This window comes from Malania oleifera, chromosome 10, assembly GCF_029873635.1.
Source record: "Malania oleifera isolate guangnan ecotype guangnan chromosome 10, ASM2987363v1, whole genome shotgun sequence".
NCBI lineage: Eukaryota > Viridiplantae > Streptophyta > Magnoliopsida > Santalales > Ximeniaceae > Malania > Malania oleifera.
The window spans coordinates 30,902,269-30,924,572 of NC_080426.1; the positions used below are offsets into that span (position 1 = coordinate 30,902,269).

At 38.7% G+C, this 22,304-nt stretch overlaps 1 protein-coding gene across 2 annotated transcripts in view; it reads right to left on the minus strand.

Moving 5' to 3' along the window:
• Positions 1-22,304, minus strand: part of LOC131165370 (GPI ethanolamine phosphate transferase 3) — a 37,210-nt gene that overhangs the window by 14,126 nt on the left and 780 nt on the right. The window contains exons 2-11 of one of the 2 annotated variants that reach the window (XM_058123097.1): positions 22,208-22,242; positions 21,771-21,892; positions 5,128-5,217; positions 4,866-4,985; positions 4,655-4,738; positions 4,140-4,217; positions 3,729-3,854; positions 3,557-3,643; positions 3,070-3,102; positions 2,916-2,971 (exon numbers count right to left, since the gene is read on the minus strand). In XM_058123097.1, the coding sequence (XP_057979080.1) occupies positions 2,916-2,971; positions 3,070-3,102; positions 3,557-3,643; positions 3,729-3,854; positions 4,140-4,217; positions 4,655-4,738; positions 4,866-4,985; positions 5,128-5,217; positions 21,771-21,892; positions 22,208-22,242 (831 nt within the window). The remainder of the gene's footprint in view (positions 1-2,915; positions 2,972-3,069; positions 3,103-3,556; positions 3,644-3,728; positions 3,855-4,139; positions 4,218-4,654; positions 4,739-4,865; positions 4,986-5,127; positions 5,218-21,770; positions 21,893-22,207; positions 22,243-22,304) is intronic. The other variant, XM_058123098.1, reaches the window with a different exon arrangement.

Here is a 22,304-nt window from a genome sequence, read left to right on the forward strand (position 1 = left end):
AATTTCATAACAGAAATGAGGAGGTGGGAGACTAACAGAGAGGAAGAGTGATTAATGGAGAGAATGGAAAAAAGAAGAAGAAGAAGCAACAGGGCAAAATAGAACAGAGAACAGAGCAAAGAAAGAAGAAGAGAGAAGAAGAAGAGGAGGAGAAGAAGAGAAGAGTGCGGGGAGAATGGGTGGATTGAAATAAAGAATGGAGACCATGGTTGGGTGCTGATACCAAATGATGCAGGGACAGCGTCCAGGTTCTGCAACCATGGGAAAATTTAGAAGAAATAGAAGAGAGGAAGGAAAGGGAAGGGAGGAGAGAGGAGATGTCAGGGGGGAACTCATGTTCAATTCCAATTCAAATTCAACAACTGTTGTCTACAACATGGCGTTCACACTCTATTTATAAGAAAGCCTCTAAGACATGAAATTACACATATACCCCTAACATTACAAGAAACTACAAACAAACACCTAAATTACACAAATATTATAAACCCCCAAATACACGTGATCATATACTAAATAATACTAAATGCATAATAAACTACTAACTAAACCCAACAATCCCTTAAGCCAATTCTACTTATTTATTCTCCAACATGGTTCTTCCCAAGGTATTGGTTCTTGTCCTACATCACACAGACATCACTACCACCATGCAGGCGCCTCCTCTGCCCATCACTATTTCAATTTCTGGTTCTGGAAATCCATCCCAATGTGACTCAGATTTGCCCATTGCTCATCGAAATGGTACTCAAACAAGTGATCAACAATCCTTAGTTGCTTATCCTATTGCTCAGTATGTTTCAGTTCTTCACCTTCCTAGTCATATGCGTTCTTTTCCCTAGTCTATTTCCTGAATTTTTGTCCCTTCCTCGCATGTTGAAGCTCTTGCACCCCAAATGGAAACATGTAATGGATGTAGAAATGAGTGCCTTGACAACTCAAGGGACATGGGACTTGTTGGATCTTCCTCCTGGTAAAGAGTTGGTTAAGTGTTATTGGGACTACAGCATCAAATATCTTCCTGACAACTCTATAGAACGACTTAAGACTTGGATGCCAAGGGATACACCAAAACTTATGGTATTGATTGTTTTGAGACCTTCTCTCCTCTTGTTCGTGCATTGATCTCATTGGCAGTTAATTTTGATTGGCCCTTATATTAGTTGGATGTGAAGAATGCCTTCTTGTACGGAGATTTGCAGGAGAAGGTATACATGGAGCAACCTCTTGGGTATGTTGCTCTCAAGGAGAGGATGGTAAAGTATGTAGGTTGCATAAAGCCATTTATAGTCTTAAACAGTCTCCTTGAGCCTAGTTTGACAAATTTAGTGTTGTAGTCTCTACATTTGGCTTTATCCAGTGCTACATTGATCATTTAGTTTTTGCCCACAAAATGGAGAGGTGTGGTACTTCTAGTAGTTTATGTTGATGATATCACCATCACTCACACCAACTATAGTGAGATTGTAGATGTCAAGTAGTGGCTTCAAGAAAAAATTTCAAATCAAGGACTTGGGTATTCTGTGTTACTTTCTTGGTATTGAAATTTTACAGTGTAGGAAAGGGACGAATCTATCTCAGTGAAAATATACATTGGACTGGCAAAGACTGGTTTGTTGGGAGCTAAACCAGATGATACTCCTATAGATCCCAATGTGAAGTTGTCCACGGATGTCGGACCGGACTTTGAAGACAAACATTGATATAGGCAGTTGGTTGGCAAGTTGATATATTTGACTGTCATTCGACCTAACATACTTTTTTCAGTGGGAGTGGTAAGCCAGTTTATTAAAAATCCTAAACAACCACATTGGGATGTTTTTTGTAGGATTTTGCCACATCTCAAAGGCTCTCCAGGCAAAGGTTTGATATATAAATGTAATAGAAATTGTGAGATCATGGGATACTCCAATGCAAATTGGGTTGGATCTGTTGATGATCAAAGGTCTACTACTGGATATTGTACATCTGAGGGAGGTATTCTCATTACTTGGCATAGCAAGAAACAAACTACTGTAGCAAGATAGTGCTGAAGCAGAAAATCAAGCTATAGTAGCTTATTTGGTTGAAGTCTCTTATGTCAAAGATGGGATTCTTGGTAACAAAGTCAATAGCTGTGTTTTGTGATAATCAAATTGCCATTTATATTGCTAGCAATACATTTCATGAGAGGACAAAGCACATAGAAGTTGACTGCCATTTGTGAGGGATGGTGTGTTGAAGAAGATTGTGAGGAATCTTTGTGAAATCTGTCAATCAATTAGGAAATTTTTTTAGAAAGCTTTTATTTAAGCCCGCCTGTCTAATGTTTGCTACAAACTAGGGTTAGGTAACATTTATACACCTCCAGCTTGAGGGGAGTGTTAGAAGAGAATATGTTATTTTAATAACTAGATTGTGTTAATGGGGGTATTTTTGTCCTACATATTTTATTATTATTAATAACATATAAGACTGCAGACCTGGAGCCATATGTAGACTCCAGGAAACTGCCGCTCGGTTTTTTCCTCTTTTTTTCTCTTCTTCTCCTTTTCCCTCCTCTCCTTTTCAACTTTACAACAATTAAAATGTAATTCTTGATGTCTGTGACACTCTACAAAGTGGTTGATGTTTTGTTCCACAGGGTGGCATCCCCTTGATGCCCAGCAAATAAAATTTCTCTTTGCCAGTCCCAATAAAAAAATCTGCACTTCACCACAAAACTTTGCTCCACAAGCTGTGATAACCCCTATGCAATCTACATTAAACCATAGGTTTAAAAATTCCCATTTGTAACTTGTAATTCAAAGGATCCTGCATCACTTCCCCACCGATCCCAAAAACCAAGGGAGCCAATGAAATTCACACATACTGGTATAAAGGGGGAAAGGTGAAAATATTAAGAAAATGATTTTGGCAGGATGCTTACACTGCACCTTCCAAAAGGAAAGGGGACACCAAGTAATGCAGACATTGTTACTGCAAAGTCAAGCTGCAAAAGTGACTTGACTAAGAATAGCTCATATAACAAATATACCACTGAAATAGAAGATTGCAAAAAATAATAACAATAATAATAGACATTCCAACCTGTTGGATGGAGTTGATGCACATCTTCCCATCCTGAAATCAAGAAGTGAAAAAAAAAATAATGATTATTCACTTTTTATTTTTGGAGGGGGGGGGGGGGGCAGGGAGTGGTTGTTGGCCTTAAGGCCATCTGAATCTCTCTCTCTCTCTCTCTCTCTCTCTCTCTCTCTCTCTCTATGTATATATATATAAATATATATGTGTGTGTGTGTGTGTGTGTGTGTATCACAACAAAACTCATCAATTCCTTATTAGCTCTCTCCCTCCTCTTTCTCTTCATTTTTGATTTCTATTGATTTCTATGGTTCGATGTTTCCCCGCTTTTTGGCATAAGAAGCATGAGCATTGCAAGGATTAACATGAACAACACAAAATTCAGATTCTAAATCCTCCTAAAGGTATAGGAAATACAAGAAGGGCCAGGGAAATCAACCAACTGGGGGGAGAAATGCTCAAGCCAAAAGTACACAAAGGAGAGAATTAATACCAAATCATGTTCACAAGATGAATCAAATTTAAATGGAATAGAAGATTGAAGCTTCTTAAAATTCATGGCAAAAATTGATGTTTCAACCTGCAAAATGCAGCTCAAGGTCAGTATAACTGCAACAAAACTCAAGACCAAAAAATTCATTTTCTGAGAGAAATGTTTGTCAGACCTCTTCAGGACTTCCCCCACCATGATCACCATTTAAGGTTTGCCCATGGTCACCCATCACAACGAGAAATGTATTCTCATGTAAGCCAAGTGGTCCAGACTGGCTCTCCAAGACTTCAATTACTTTCTGAAAATGACCAGGTGATTAGTTAGTTAATGTAAATAAAAAAGAAAAAAGAGATGTCAAAGCTAAAACAAAGCAATTCAATTTCAAGCGGGATAGTAAAGCAGTCACCGGACAGGTTAACTGCAGGGAGAAAAGGGTCAAAAAGAGCAAGTCTATAAATTTCTAAATTTTTTAATAGCCAATTTCATATACATGCTACAGTATAAGAACAAAAATAAGCAAAATACAAGATCAAAATTACATTTTTAAGTGCATGTCATTCTTGAATCTGTCATCAAAACTTACCTCTAAGACAACATTGTATTGCTCCAACTTTTGTACCATTGGGGAGGAATCAACACCAAATATGTGCCCAGCATGATCCTGAATCACATTGAAGGCCATGAATATTAGTTATCTCCCAGGCCCCAACATGCAGAAGTATACCCTGATGGGAAATCATTTCTGAATTATGGGAAGATGCAGTAGCTCCAATGCCTTCAATCCTCAAAGGCAATTAGCTAGAAAATCAAATGCCTGTCCTAAGGAGCTAAAGACCACCAGCACGAAGTTAAAAGGCTGCACTTAGGTAAGGGCAAAATTAAAATATGATTCCAAGAATGGTTCAATCATTAATTTGCAGTGTAAGCTTGCAAATATGGTTCAAATCTGATTCTGCTCATAAGGTCAGGAGGAAATTAAACAGAGAAACAGATTTTATCATAACCTCATACCAAGAGAGAAGTTTTCCAACAACACAAGAACCCAAAAGAATACATCTAAATTTCTTTTTTGCTGGGAAAATAAATCAAGTTAAATACCACGCCAAGAAAATGTGCAATAAGAACATCCCAATCTTCTTCATACAATGTTGGTGTCAAGTGTTCAATGCATCCATTGTCTACCTGGAAAAAAAAAAGGGTGTTAGCTTCTATCATGAAAATAGTTAACAACTCATAAGCAAAGGTTTTAAAGTAATCATAAAAAATTACTTCAAAATAAGATTTACATGAAAATCTTAATGAGACAAACCGTGTGAAGATCTTTAACATTAAAAGAGGGGTATGGATAAGACTTGTTAAAATGATGAGGGTACAACTGCGTCCATGTATCATCCCCCATCATTACTACTCGCTTTCCATTTTGAACCAACTGGAAAAAGGGACTCATGTTAGATTTACATGACAATAATAAGTGGATATTGCTTGCAAAATGAAAATAAAACAAGTAAAAGCTCATTTTATAAGGGACAAATTAGGATCTAGAGTTGAAGAAAAGAGATCAAAAACCATACCTGTTGTATAAAGTTGTCTTCAACAATTGCTGGAGCACCAAAGCTATTCCCAACATCAATAAAAGTAGGTAGTCCACCAGTTGTCAGGCCCTGAAAATATTAGAAGCTGTAATTTATGAAACATCTAAACTTTCTCTAGAAAACCTTGAACAACTTAAGAAGACAAAAAATTTGATTTCCATAATAAAAACCAGATTTTTGCAGGGTGATTTAGTGATTCAGGTGCTTTGAATCAAGCCTTTTTGGATGTCACTAGGACACAGGTCCGGAAATTAGATCATTTAGGGATGCACATTATTGGGGTAACATATGGGAAGCCCTCTTAGTCAGGTTTCTCATGTGGTAAAGGTCACAATGGTGCAGCTAATGGAAGCATATTGCACTGGTTAGAGAGTTTGTCAGCTCTTTTCAAGTCTGGAAGGGTAATAGACTAATGGTGGATTAGAATGATTTCAGAAGGATGTATGATCTGGCGGAGATAACTTGAAACATTTCTCCCATGTTTTTTCTCAATAGTATCAGACAATGATGCTTTGATTTGGACATGTATTGGATGATAGTGTGGCCCATGCTTGGAAATTGAAATCCTAGATTTGTTCCAGCATGCATGATCAATAATAGAGGATGTGAGCTATCTCTAGAGTTACTTTCACAAATAGAGGCAATGACATGTGGCTTTGGAGGTTGAATCATGGTGGCAAATTCGGTATTCAGTTCTGTTAGATTGGTCCACCCATGTGGTGGGACCCAACTTATTTATATAAAAAATAAATAAAAAGAGAAAGAAGAAGCAGCATGAGAAGTTGAACCTTGCACAAGGCAAGCATATAAGATTTAAATGGGCATGTTTTGCTATTTCAAGCTTGTTATCAAAACCAATTAAGTTGTCTTGCGTTTGTTTATGCATCAGCAAGGGTTCGTCTTTCCAAGGCATGCATGGATGACCTTTGTAACATGATGATTTTTCCTTGAAGACTCTTTATAACGTGCACGGCTACTCTTCCTAAGCATGCAAAAGCATATAGGGGTGAGCATAATTCGGGTTTAACCGAATTAACCAACCGAATTCGGTCGGTTCGGTTTGGTTAATATATGGGTCTCGGTTCGGTTTCTAAATACAAATATTTCGGTTATTCGGTTATCGGTTTGGGTATGGGAAATTTTAATTAATAACTAAATATTAATATAAATAATATGATATTCTGATTCTGATATATGTTTACCCTTTAGTCCTTTACTGTGTTTACTGTTTAGGAAATAGGAAATTAGGAAGGCAGAGCCACAGAAGGCTAGGAGTCCTCACTTCCTCGGCGTCTTTGATTCTTCGCACACAGCACTCAGCACAGCAGTTCAGGCATTCGGCAGCTTCAGCTACTGGAGTTCCAGTTCGGCATCGGCACTCGGCAGACGGCTCACAGTGTCACGGCAGTCCCCTTTCCCTCTTCCCTCTTCTCTCTTGCTCTTGGCCTCTTCAGCTCTTCCCTTCTTTGTTCCTTCTTCGAGAGTTCGAGTGAGCGACAGATCAAGTCTTCAGCTCTTCCCTCTTCCCTGCGTAACTGCGTTCCCGCTTGGCCTCTTCCCTTCCCTCTTCGAGTGATCGAGTCCTTGGCTCTTCCCTTCACAGACAGTTGGCAATGGCGACTCGGCGAGTTCGATTTTAGATCCAATCTTCCCCTTTGGAGTTTGGACTTTGGCTTCCACGGTTCCACCTTCCGTCGAATCCGTCCTTCAGTTTTTGCAAGAACTGTGACTGAACTGCTGATTTTCAGATATTTCAATTTGCAGATCATGCTCCATAGTCCATATAGCAATCATTTTTTGTTTTTAATAATTAATTTTAATATTATTCGGCTAAATTCGGTTAACTGAATTACCCGAAAAATTGGTTCAGTCGGTTCGGTTAGCGGTTATGTTTAACTAAAAATTTTGGTTAATTCGGTTAATTAACCGAATTTAGCTGAACCGACCACTTGCTCACCCCTAAAAGCATATGTACAAAGCCATGTGTTGGCTTTGGGGACAATCACATAGATATACTATAGAATAATTATCTATTGGGTGGTCAGTCATTATATATGCATGTTGGGGGTCTATATAAGGAGTTTCGTCTTCTGTAAACAATAAAAAGATAAGAGAATAGAATTTGGGGCATTTTGTGGAGTGAAAGCTTAACCAAGAAAGAGAGAATTTACAAGGGGTTCACATTGAGTTCTTCCTCTGCACATTTCTTTCCTTGAGTTAGGAAAGGGTTTGTGGGTTTCTACAAATTGTGGAGAGAGAAGTATTTAACTCTCTTGCTGTATTTCTCCATACCTGGATAGTAACTAAGCTCTTGCTGGATTACCTGCAGAAATAGACCTAGTTTGGAACCATGCAAATTTCTTGTGTTGTGGTTGTTTAATTTTCATTTTTACTTCTTGCAATTCTATCTTGTGCCTTTGCCAATTCTGGTGTGAGTAATCCTTGTGGCCCAACAAATCCTTCCATGGGAGGATTGAAAATTTGAAACAGAATACCTACCTTGGAAATGGGCACTAAGATGCCTTGCAAAGTTGCATCTTTGGGTGAACAATAGCACTAAGAAATTGACAGTTGACAGTCTTACATGTGGGTTGCTATTCATGAGTAAGATGAGTGAATAAACAGTGGATCACCAACAACTCTATTGTCCAGTAGTGATAGGCATGCGGTTATTAGTTATTACTTCTTTTCTATTGGGTTCACTAGTTGATATCTAGCAAGAAGAATGAAGTGTTTGCTCACAATGTGTGGCATGGTCATTGTACTCTTTCCTTTCAATTTACTTAAAGAGTCGACAAGCAAATAATGAAAGGTCCCCCAATATGAATACAACAAAAATACTTAAAAAATTAAATTCCCAAAGATCAAAAAGTCAGTTATCCCATTCTAGAACTTATTTTTACAAAATTACAATTTTTTTTTGCAATTTGACTCTCAATTTCAATTTTGCACATTCACTCAAAATCAAAGCTTTAAGAAATAATTCAGCCCAAATATGATTTTAAAACAAGAAAATTGTTTCAATAAATGGTTCTTCAGGCCCTAGTCAAAACTTGGACATATAAGGTTCTTGTTGAGATTTGATTAAAAATGAATGACCTAACTTGAAGATTGGTTGCTCCCTTTATAATGCAAATTTAAATACATTCTAATGATAATAATACCCTTACTAACTCTCACTAATTAACATACTAACACACTCAATAATAATAATATTAAAAGACATATATAACCTCTAACTCCCCCTCAAGCTGGAGCATAAATGTCATAAGCTCCTAGCTTGTTACAAATGAATATAACACGAGCACCCCTCAATGCTTTGGTAAACAAATCAGCAAGCTGCATGTCTGACTTCCCATAAGCTGTTGTAATGAACTTTTGCACAAGTTTCTCCCGAATAAAGTGGCAATCAACTTCAATGTGCTTCGTCTGCTCATGAAAGACCGGGCTGGACGCAATATGAAGAGCAGCTTGATTATCACACATTAACTTCATAGACTGAGAATGCGGAAAACCCAATTCTTCCAACATGTTCTTCAACTAGACAAGTTCATAGATTGTGTGAGTCGTAACTCTATATTCTAATTCAGCACTTGACCTTGCCACCACAGTTTATTTCTTACTTTTCCAAGAAACCAAATTACCACCAACCAAGACATAGTACCCAATGGTGGATCTCTAATCAGAAGGCGATCTAGCCCAATCTGCATCTGTATATCCATGGATATAAGTGTGACCTTGATCACGATATAGAAGACCTCTCCCAGGTGCACCTTTGAGATATCTCAAAATGCGAATTATTGCATCACAATGACTTGCCCTCGGTGAAATTGACTCACAACACATGTTGCAGAAGATATATCCGGCCGAGTAACTATGAGATAATTCAACTTTCCAACAAGTCGCTGATATTGTCAAGATTAGGTAGCAAATAACATATATCTGGCAACAACTTGCTGTTAGGATCCATGGGTGTATCAACCAGTTTAGATCCCAACAAGCCAATTTCATCTAATAGATCAATAACATACTTGCGTTAGGTAGCGCACAGCCAACGTAAAATTTGTCAAATCACTATGATATGAATCCTCACCGAATATTTGCTGGGGCGTCCCCTACAAGCAACGCGTTGCACTTGAACCACCCAGGTGTAGCAAAAAGTGAGCGAGGGTGGGCTAGGTCGTCGCCCCGAAGCAACGCGCCATCTCGGCGCCCGGGTACGGTGTCAAATATGCAAAGGTTCCTGCTTCATTCTGGACGTGGGCAAGTAAAGACGCTAGTTCAAGAAACTAGGATTAGATTAGCAACTTGGAATATAGGGAAATTCATGGGTAAAAGCATGGAAATTGTCGATACAATGATCAGAAGAAGAATTAATATAATTTGCCTTCAAGAACTGAGTGGGTGGGGGAGAAAGCTGGAGAAATTAATAAATCAGGATTTAAACTTTGGTACACTAGAAAAGAAAAACATAAGAATGGAGTAGGCATTATTATAGACAAAAACTTAAAAGATAGCGATGTGGATGTAACTAGAGTAGGGGATAGAATTATAAAAATCAAGATGGTATTAGGACAAGAGATAATAAATCATTAGTGTTTATACTCCTCAAGTCGGCTTAGCAGAAAATCTTAAGAGACAATTTTGGCAAGATATGGATAGTATTATACAAGGCATACCAGGGACTGAGAAAATATTTATAGGAGGAGATCTGAATGGACACATTGGAAGAGATAATAAAAATTATGAGAGGATACATAGAGGATATGGATATGGAGACAAAAATGAGTATGGGGAGATGATCTTAGACTTCGCTATATCATATGATTTTAGTATAATGAATACTTGCTTTAAGAAGAGAGAAGAACACTTAATAACCTTTAAAAGTGGACAAAATAGAAGTCAAATAGATTTTTTTTTTAACTAGGAGGGTAGATCGTTTATCATGCAAGGATTGTAAAGTTATTCAAGGTGAAAGCCTAACCACACAACACAACATAGAGTCTTAGTGTTAGATATATGTATTAAAAAATGGAAGAAAAATGATAAAATAAACCAGTGTAAGAGAACTAGATGGTGGAACTAAAAGGAGAAAATATAATAAAATTTAAATATAAAATGATCAAAGATGGGGTTTGGACCATAGAGGATGGGATAGATACAAATACTCCTTGGAATAGATTAGCTAGCTCTATTTAAAAGATAGCAAAAAAGATTTTAGGTGAATCAAGGGAAAGATTCTCGAATAGCAAAGAGAGTTGGTGATGGGATAAAGATGTACAAAAAATCATAAAAATAAAAAAAAAAATTGGTATAAAACGTGGCAAAAATGTAGAAACAAGGATAACTTTGAAAAATATAAGGAGGCAAGAAAAGATGCAAAAAAATCCGTTAGTGAAGCTAAATATAGATCATTTAATAGTTTGTATGATATATTAGGTACAAAAGAAGGGGAAAGAGATATATTTAAACTTGCTAAAGCTAGAGAAAGGAAGAGTAAGGATTTAGGAAATGTAAAATGTATAAAAAATGAGGATGACATTGTCTTGGCTAAGGACGAAGACATTAAAGAAAGATGGCGAAGTTACTTTAGTAAGTTGTTTAATGAAAACCAAATAGAAGGCTTAAATTTAGAATTGTCAAATAAGGAAAAGACAAAAAATATGAGATTTATTCGCAAAATTAGAGTTAACGAAGTTAAGTTTGCACTAAAAAAGATGAAAAATGGGAAAGCTATGGGACCAAATAACATCCCAATTGAAGTTTGGAATGCTTAGGTGATAACGGAATTATATCGTTAACTAATTTATTTAATATAATTGTAAAAACTAAGAAATGGAGGAAAAGCACTTTAATACCTATATACAAAAATAAATGAGATATTCAAAATTGTAATAACTATCGTGGACTTAAACTTATGAGTCATACGATGAAACTATGGGAAAGGGTAGTTGAACAAAGATTAAGGTTAGAAAAGAAGGTCTCAAAAAATCAATTTGGTTTTATGCCTGGGAGATCTACCACAGAAGTTAATTTATCTTTTAAGAAGATTAATGGAAAAGTTTAGTGAAAAGAAGAGGGACTTGCATATGATATTTATTGACCTTGAGAAAGCATATGATAAGATATCTAGGGAAGTTCTATGGTGGGTTTTAGAAAAAAAAGGGTGTATGTAGTAGGTATACCGATGTCATTAAGGATATGTACAATGAAGTAATGACTAGTGTAAGGACTATAGATAGAGAAACCAGAGAATTTCCAATCACCATAGGTGTACATCAAGGATCTGCATTGAGTCCTTATCTTTTTGCTTTAGTGATGGACCAACTGACTAAGAGTATTCAAAAGGAGGTTCCATAGTGTATGTTGTTTACAGATGATATTATATTAATTGACGAAACTAGGGACGGAGTAGAGGCTGAGTTAGAATTATGGAAAGAAGCTTTGGAATCTAGAGGCTTTAGGATAAGTAGAAATAAGACAGAATATATGAAATGTAATTTTAGTAATGATAGGAGGAATATTGGAGACAAAGTTAAATTTGATGTGAAGAAATAAATAGCACTTGTAGATTTCGATACCTTGGATCTATTATGCAAGGTGAAGGAGAAATTGAAGATGATGTAATGCATAGAATTAAAGCAAGTTGGGTAAAATGGAGAAATGCTTCAAGTGTGCTCTATGATCGTAGAATACCCTTAAAATTGAAAGGGAAGTTTCATAGGACAGCTATAAGACCAGCTATGCTGTATGGAACGGAATGTTGGGCGACGAAGAAACATAATATTCAAAAAGTAAAAGTTGCCGAGATGAGAATGCTTAGATGGATGAGTGACATAACATTGAAAGATAAATTAAGGAATGAACATATTTGTGGTAAGTTAGGTGTAGCTCCTATAGAAGATAAGATAAGAGAGGGATGACTCAGATGGTATGGACACCTGCAACGTGGCCACATAGTGCACCTATGAGGAAGAGTGACATAGTTACTATGAGGGGCGTTAGAAGGGGTAGGGGTAGACCTAAAATAACTTGGGAGGAGATAGTGAGTAAGGATTTAATATCCTTAAATCTATCAAAAGAAATGGTCCATGATCGCATAAATTGGCGAAAAATGATTCATATAGCCGACCCCACCTAGTGGCACTAAGGCTTGGTTTTGTTGTTGTTGTTGTAGATCAAGAACATACCTCCTTTGTGACAACAATTCCAATACGAGATCTCAATACTTCTATACCCAAGAAGTATTTCAACGGTCCCAAATCTTTGGTCTGAAACTTAGTCTGTAGAAAAAGTTTGAGACTCTGAATACCTTTATAACAACCTGTAATAATATCATCCACATAAACAATAAGAGGGATCCTACCCAATCAAGTATGACGATAAAACACGAAACGATCCACATCACACTGTCAAAGACCAAACTCAAGTACTACAACACTGAAATGACCAAACCATGCTCTAAAGGACTTTTTTAACCATATAAAGCCTTCTTGAGCCACAAACATACTAATGTAAGCTTGGCAACCAGAGAAAAAGTATTAGAATAATCCAGACCATACACCTAAATGTATCCCTTAGCAACAAGACGAGCCACAGAACCATCAGGGTTGACTTTCACAATGTAAACTCGGCGACAACCAACCACAGACTTGTCAGGAGGAAGAGGAACCAAGTCCCAAGTACCATCGTCATGTAAAGCGTTCATCTCTTTAGCCATAGCATCCCTCCACCCTAGATGGGCTAAGGCTTCCGAAACAGATTTAGGAAGGGCAGTAGATAACAGAGCAGTGACAAAACAATAATAGGAGGGTGATAAGGAGTCATAAGAAAAATAGTTGGAAATGGGGTGTTCAGTACATGTGCGTTTACCTTTCTGAACAACAGTAGGAGGATCAACATCATGGGAAGTATGATCATCAGATGAGGAAACCAAAGGCGTGGTAGTAGAAGCTAGAGAGGACTCTCTTCCTTGGAGCCGCCGTCGTGAATACACCTACAAATTAGGATGATCAAGGTGAAGAGAAGGACTTGAACCACATAGAGACTTAGATGGTTGGTTGGGCAAGGACGGCGACGTAGGATCTGGAAGATTAGGCAAAGGAAGAGACTCATCGAGCTTAGAAGCGCTCAGTGACTGGGTGTAGTAAGGCATAGACTCAAAGAAGGTAATATCGTTAGAAGCGATGCAGCACAAGACTAGAACAACGATATCCCTTTTAAGTATATGAGTAGCCCTAAAAGACACATTTTATAGCACGAGGATCCAACTTATCTGCCCCAAGTGTTAGTTGATGAACAAAGGACACACACCCAAATATACGAGGCGGAAGAGGAAATAAAGGCGAATTAGGAAAGAGAATGGAGTAGGGAATTTTACCACTAAGAACAGAGGATGGCATTTTGTTGATTAGATAACAAGCAGTAGGTACAGCATCACTCCAAAAAATTTTAGGTACATGCATATGATAAAGTAAAGTGTGAGTGATTTCAAGAAGATGTCTATTTTTTCTGCTCTACAACCCCATTTTGTTAAGGAGTGTGGACACAAAATGATTGATGAACAATACCAAACTGAGTCATATAAGTAGTGAATTGTGCATTAAAAAACTCTTTAGCATTATCACTTCGAAGTATTCGAACTAGCAAACCAAATTGAGTCTTTATTTCAAAACAAAAGGCACAAAATACATGAAATAACTCAAAACGATCTTTATTAAAAATAACCAAGTCAAAACGATCTTTATTAAATATAACCAAGTCATTCTTGAATAATCATCCACAAAGGTTACAAAGTACCAGAAACCCAACTTGGACAAGACCCTACTACGACCCCATACATTTGAATGGACTAACATAAAAGGGCTTGTAGCCCGCTTATTGACCCAGGAAGTGAAAAAAAAATGATGGTGCTTTCCCAACTAACAAGACTCACAATCGAGACTAGACACATAACTCAAACTAGGAACAAGACATTTTAACTTTTCCAATGAAGGATGACCCAAGCGACAATGAATTTGGAAAGGTGTGGCAACAGTTGTGCGGGCGGTAGAAGGAGATAGCGGCTCAAAGTGATAGAGTCCACCAACTTCACGCCCTCCGCCAATCGTCTTCCTCGTCTTAAGACCTGATAACTACAGAATCAGGGAAGAATGTCACTGAACAATTCATGGAATTAGTAATTTTGCTAACGGACATAAGATTGAAAGGAAATTTGGGAACATATAAAACCGAAGGAAGAGAAATAGAAGAAGTGGGATTTACAGTCCCAATTCCCTTGACTGCAATAGTGGATCCATTAGCAAAAGTAACACAAGGTAAATTTGCAGGATATTGAAGAGTGGAGAAAAAGCTAGGTATACCTGTAATATGATCAGTGGCAATGAAGTCTATGACCCAGGGACTAGGACGAGAAGTACTAGATGACAAGCATATTGTGTGCTTACCTGATTAGGCAAGAGATGCAATCGGAAGAGAAGCTTGTTATGACACTTGATACTGCTAAAACTTGGAATACTCTTCCTCTGACATAGAGATAGTACGTTGCCCCCCACTCGACCCCGAAGGTGAAGATTCAATGGTGGCTGCATTGGTTGCCCCCAAAGGAGTGAAGTCAATGGTGGCTACATTGGAAACACGTGAAGGTCTACCGTGAAGATCCCAACACTGCTTAATACTATGATTATTCCATCCACAATGAGTGCACTTGTGAAGGGCACCTCTGCCTCGTCTGTCTCTACCACTATGACTACTCAAACCAACGCGATAACTTTTGCAGTTTTTTGGTAGAGAACTAGAATCACTATGTGTAACAAATGCTGTCCTCTTAGAACCAGATGCAAGAACAAGAGAATGCATCCAAAAGGAAGCACAGACACAAGAATAAACATCAACAAATGATGGCAGCTCGGCACTACTAAGTATCTGGGACCGAACTGCCTCAAACTCAGGTCACAAGCTTGCTAGAACACAAAAAATTGTCATCTGCTCCCTCTGCTTCTGCATCACACGAATGTCGGTTGTTATAGGTTGCACAATGTTAAGCTCCTCATAAATACGCTTCATCTCTCCAAAATAATCTGCAATGCTCCTAACTCCTTATTGTAACTAAAAGTACTCTTGGGATAAATCATACATGCGTGTAATGTTACTGGAGTAAAGAAGTTTGACATAATCCCAAATCTCCTTGCATGTATCTAGATGCATACACATCCATGCAATCTATGGCTCCATCGAACTCCATAAAAGGGAAACAATCAAGGCATCTTCCTGAACCCACACGTCTTTTCTCTTCTCATCAGAAGACTTAGATTGGAGCAAGTGGTTACTGGTTAGACTTCCCTAATCCTGCTAAATAAATCCAAACAGCTTTAGACCATTGAACATAGTTCTTTCCATCCAACTTTTGAGTCGTTATTTGCAGCAGTGATGTAGGAAACAAATGTTTGGCATTCATAGATTCCATCCCAACACTCACAAATCAGCAATCACACCAAAAGCAAGAAGAACAATCAAAATTAATTCAAAAACAATCACAAACTATTTAAAGCACGAACACAACAACGATCGAGGTGAACAACTCAACAATGGATATAACACTGCCACAACACTCACAAATAGCAACCACACCAAAAACAAGAAGAACAATCACTAATCAGAACAATCACAAACTATGCGAAGCACCAACGCAACCATGGACAAGGTGAACAACTCATCAACGGATATAGCACTGCCACAGCCTCACAACTGAACATACAAACGCTGCCACAGCTCCAAAAAACTCGCAAGGAATCCTTCACAAACGTTGAACAAAAATTAACGGAATACCATAAGTACATGATCGAAAAGGTTGAATTTTTTAGCAAAAAACTGGCCTAACAGCTTGATAATACAGTCTAAAGAAGGTATCAGAGCATGGCAGAAGAAAAAAAAAAAAAGGGAAACAAGTAGCCAGAACTGATCTCATGCGCCGGCGCTTGGGGTCAGCCCCACTAGCATTTGGCCAGCACGTCACGAGCCGAGCTTGTTTAGGGCATTATGCTTGCCTGTGACCACTTGTCTCGTACGTTTTGGATAGGTTTCCATCATGTAAATACTAATGTAGGGTTATTTTTCAAAGATAGTTTTTCCCTAAGCTAAAAAGGGGAGTATGACCCCTCGATCATATTGATGTTTCCTCCTGCCAAAGTGAGAATAGCATAGAAAAATCTTTAAGGAAAAACGAGTGTTCATCAACTTGTAAAACTCACTAGCTATTTTCAACGTGTTTAGCCTACTTGTCTCCCTCACTAAACACACATTGTTAATGGAGGAGTTCATAATGAATTACGTTGCTTCAATGTTTACTGCTTAAGTGTCATTGCTTTCATAAGTTGCTTATTGCTTCTGCTTATATTTGCTTGAATGACAATGAAAGTGTTTTGTTGGTAAATGCTTGGCTAGCTAGTTAAACAAGAGAGCTTTAGCTAGCACCGCACGGTCCTTTCACAAAGGTGTGAGATATTCGGCCAGTGACACCAGGTATCAAAGCTTGGTTAGTTGCTACGTGAACTTAGTTGCCTTTGTTGCGGGATTGGTAAATCTTTGGTAAATGACCATGCTGACCAATGTCCAAAGAATTGAGGTGTTGGAAGCACAGGCTGATACGATAGCCAAAAATGTGGCTGCAGAGATGGCCCGACTGACGAAACGCGTTGATGAAATGGAGGGATCACAAAAGCATCAACAAAGTTTGATGGTGGAAATGTCAGAGGACTTTCACCACACTATGGTGACCTCGCAAGCTCAGATAACTGATCTGACTGCAAAGATGAATGTGATGGTTCTTGCTATGGGAAACTCTAACACTCCCAGATCTAGCAAGACCAAGGTACCAAAACCCAGGATGTATGGGGGTGCCCGTGATGACAAGGAGTTGGAGAACTTCTCGTTTGATATGGAGTAGTAATTTCGCGCTTTGAGGACGGTCTCAGAATAGGTGAAAGTGGATACTGCGACTATGTACTTGATTGGTGACGCCAAACTGTGATGGCATAATAAGTACAATGAAATTGAAAATGGACGTTGTGTAGTGGATTGTTGGGCAGACTTGAAGAGAGAGCTCAAGCTCAAGGCCCAATTCTTTCCTGAGAATGTTGAGTACAATGCTAGGAAGGAGCTAAGAGACCTCAAGCATACTGGGTCAATCAGAGAATACGTGAAACAATTTTCTGCTTTGATATTAGATATCAGGGTCAAGTCAAAAAAGGACAAGTTGTTCTATTTTCTTGAGGGGTTGAAACTGTGGGCAAGAATAGAACTTCATAGGCAAAGAGTTCAAGACTTATCTACCACACAAGTTGCCGCGGAATGCTAGATTAACTACGCTGGTGATCATGCTGCTTCGTCCAAAGAGAGTGGCGTAGGTGGAAACAGCAGAAAGTCTTTCAGAAAGGGCAAACCCAAGAGTGGCGGAGTTGATTATAAGGAATCAACTTCAAAAGAATCTCCATCGTCTGGAGGGTTCAACACACCCACTGGAAAAGGGTAGAATTCCATGCTACTAGTCTCAAGGCCCTCACAGATTTGTTAAGTGCCCTCATAAGGCATCACTCAATGCCTTGCAAGCTTCCACTATGGAGTGGATAGTGAAAAGTGATGGGGAAGAGGAGGATACTCCGAGGATGAGTGCAATGCGGCTAGTGAATGCATTGGAAAAGCAAGCAAAAACACCGAAAGTTACACAAGCAAAAGGATTGATGTTTGTGGACTTGAGGATCAATGGGAAGTGTACCTATGCTATGGTGGATACTGGGACTACCCATAATTTTGTTTCAAAGGCAAAAGCAGGGATACTCAACTTATCCTCGGAGAAGGATTCAGGACACATGGAAGCGGTGAGTTTTGTAGCTTAGCCTACTCTGGAAGTAGCCAAACAAGTGATTGTGAAGTTTGAGAAGTGGGCAGATCAAGCAAATTTCACAGCGGTGTCGTTGGTTGACTTCCAAGTCATTTTGAGAATGGAATTCCTAAGGGAGACTAAGGCAGTGTCGATGCTTTTTTCTAATTCCCTGTGTCTGATGGGAGATCACCCTTGAATGGTGCAAGTTGTTGCAAAGAAAGGAGATGATGAGAAGTTCCTTTCAGCCATGCAACTCGAAAAGTGATTAAGAAGGAGTGAATAGACATATATTGCCACAGTGATGGTAGAGGTTGAAGTAGGCCAAGAGCTAGTGCCTACGACCATCCAAGCTATGTTGGATGAGTACAAGGAGGTGATGTCTGATAAGTTGCCTCACAACTTGCCTCCACGACGAGGTGTGGAGCATGAGATTGAATTGTTACCAAGAGTGAAACCACCTGCTACGGGGCCATATCATATGGCGCCTCCAGAGCTAGCAAAGTTGAGAAAACAACTTGATAATTTGTTAGAAGCGGGATATATTCGCCCTTCCAAAGCACCATTTGGAGCACCAATGTTGTGAGCATGCAGATGTGTGTAGACTACCGCGTGCTCAACAAGGTGACAGTGCGCAACAAGTATCCTATTCCATTGATTGCCAAGCTGTTTGATCAACTGAGTCATGTCAAGTGCTTCACTAAACTCAACTTGAGGTCAGGCTACTATCAGGTGAGAATTGCTAATGGGGATGAGCTGAAGACAACTTTTGTGACATGGTATAGGGCATAAAAATTCTTGGTGATGTCATTCGGGTTGATGAATGCGCCTACGACATTTTGTACCTTGATGAACCAGGTATTTCATGAGTACCTTGACAAGTTTGAGGTGGTATACCTAGATGATATTGTTGTCTCTAGTTCCACTCTAGAGGAACATAAAAAGCATCAACGAAAGGTGCTCGATAGGCTAAAGAAGAACAGTCTATAAAAGAGAAGTGCTCTTTCGCTCAACAAAGCATCAAATTACTTGTTCATGTGATTGAGCAAGGCTATATTAGGATGGATATCGAGAAGGTGAGAGCGATTCAGGAATGGGAGATCCCAACGACAGTGAAGGAGCTGTGTTCCTTTCTTAGTCTTTCCAACTATTACAAGAAGTTTGTAAAGAGGTACTCGCAGAGAACTGCTCCTATGACAGAACTACTGAAAAAGGGTCAGGGGTGGAACTGGATAGAACTGGACAGAGAAGTGTCAGGGAGCCTTTGATGACTTGAAGGATGCCATAAAGAGAGATCCAATACTTGCTCCTCTGAACATCATGAAACCCTTCGAGGTGCAAAAAGATGCATTGGACTACGCCCTTGGAAGAGTCTTGTTATAGGAGAGACATCATGTTGCGTACGAGAGCCGTAAACTTAGTGAAGCAGAACAGAAGTACGCATCTTAGGAGAAGGAGATGCTAGCGATGGCACATTGTCTCCGCGTGTGGCGACATTACTTACTTGGGTCAAGGTTTGTGGTGAAAATGGATAACTCGGGTTTTAGCCACTTCTTCACATAGCCGAAGTTGACACCCAAGCAAGGCCGATGGCAAGAATTCTTGGCAAAATTTGATTTCTCATTCGAGCACAAGACGGGCCGCCTGAACCAAGTTGCTGATGCACTGAGTATGAAAGCTAAGCTACGGCCTTGCAGATAGTAACACACTTGACTGTGAGTACCATTACCTAACGATGCGTGAGTGCATCAAAGAGAATTTAGCCAAAGATCTAGTTGCGCAGAACCTCATAAAATTGACCGAAGAGGGGAAAGCACGTCAGTTCTAAATGGAAGATGGATTGCTGATGACCCATGGTAGCCAACTCTTTGTGCCATGAGCTGGAGATCTGAGGAAGACACTGTTGAGAGAATGTCATGATACCACATAGGCAAGACATCCAAGATGGAGCGCACTTTGGCATTACTGAAGCAGATGCATTATTGGCCGCACATGCGTGATGATGTGGCTGATTATACCAGACTTGTCTCACTTGCCAACAAGACAATGTGGAGCGGAAGAAGATTGCAGGGCTGCTGAAGCCCCTACCAGTACCATCCAAACCATGAGAAAGTGTCTCACTATAATTTATCACCAACCTGCCCAAGGTGGGAGATGCAAGGCCTATACTTGTGCTATAGACAGGTTTTCAAAATAAGGTACATTTATACCCGCACCAAAGTACTGTTCGACAAAGGAGAAGATACAACTATTCTTTAAGAATATTGTGAAGTATTTGGGTGTTCCTCAAGATATTGTCAGTGACTGAAACTCAAGATTCACTAACAACTTTTAGACAAAACTTTTCAGAATCCTCGATTCACATCTTGACCTCTCTTCGAGCTACCATCCACAGACAGATAGACAGAGAGATTCAACGAGCTACTAGAAGAGTACTTGCACCATTTTGTCAATGTCAACCAGAAGAATTGGGTGCAACTACTTGATGTGGGTCAATTTTATTTCAATGCCCAAAAAAACTCAACAACCAACAAGAGCCCTTTTGAGCTTGTTACAAGTCAACAACCATTGTCAACGTGTTTAGCCTACTTGCCTTCCTCGCTAAACACACATTGTTAACGGAGGTGTTGATAATGAATTACATTACTTCAATGTTTACTGCTTAAGTGTCATTGCTTTCCTGAGTTGCTTATTGTTTCTACTTATATATGCTTGAAAAACAATGAAAGTGTTTTGTTGGTAAATTGTAGTAAACGCGAGGCTGGCTAGTTAAACAAGAGAGCTTTAGCTATTGTTGCACAATCCATTCACAAAGATGTGAAATATTTGGCTTGTGAGACATGGGGTCACATGGGGGGCCCTCCTGCGATGGGGTTTTGTGGGGTGAGTCGTTGGGGAGGTTTGATTATGGGTATATGGTTGGTTTTGTGATTTAGTATGGGATGGAGGTGGATTAGGGAAGAACAGCCGTGGGAATAGTGTTTTCCAACAACGGCCGAGGGAAATAGGGTTTAGATAGGATCATGCTCTAATACCGTGTTAAGATTTGATTAAAAATGAAAAACCTAATTTGAAGATAGGTCTCTTCTTCTATTTATAATACAAATTTAAATGCATTCTAATGACAATAATACTCTTACTAACTCTCATTAATTAACATACTAATGCACTCAATAATAATAATATTAAAAGACATATATAACTTCTAACATTTACAAACCTAAATAAATTCTAGACTTTCTCTGCGTCATATATTGACTTATCTAAGTTGATCAAAAATTGTTTTAAAATACTTCAAAACCATGAACTTCAATTAATTCGAGTAGAGAAATTGTATGCAAACTGTTTATAAAAAAGAATAAATTGATTCTTTACTTTTCAAATTTGGGGAAAGGATTTGTTAGAACGGGAATTTCATTGTAAACAAACTAGTGGCACAAACAAAATGGTAAAAGTGTCTCTACGGGATCTAGGTAGCTAGGGAGAGCTTATTCGTACATCAGTACATATTCATCATTTTTACAATTAGCGTGATGTTTTTGGATGGCATGAATAAATTAGAATGGATTCCAATTTTTTGCATGACATAACAATAAAGAGCAGGAAAAAAATTTAAGACCAGTAAGTCATGCAATGGCAAATGTTATGAAAGATAAATAGGGCATTCTTAAAGCTGTACTTAGTAGAAGTCATGATCAAGACAATGACCATTGAGCAACAACATCAAGGAAGCAATAAATCCAACCTTCAAACGCTGTAAACTTGTGGTAGGAGGATCAGCAATAGCTTTGAAAATCCTAGCTGATGATCGTTGTGTGGAAGCCAATTGTTGTAGCACTAATAATTTGTCCATCCAAGCCTTCGATTCTATAACATATACAGGCAACTCAATTATGAGTTCTGATATGTGCAAAATGTAACTCTTAGTCTACATTTGGAAGCATGGATTTCAAGCTTGGACTTGGAAATTGTGTGGGTTTTGTACAAAACACAATACAAGATTGGATTGAATTTGTTTGAATTCCACACAAATTCAAATCCGGGATTCGAACTTCACACTCCAAACGAAGTACAAGAGCAAATTTTCAGCGTAAAAACTATAAGTGTAATTAAATAATATAATGAGGATGCTATTGACGCATGTGGGGGTATTAGGAAAATGAAGACGTCAGAAATGCTAACCTTGAAAAATTTTACTGGGAGCTACAAAGTCGAACCTGAAAGGCAAAAGTTAGCATCGAAGAAAGATCAGATCCTATGCCACACAATTGTTTTGCCT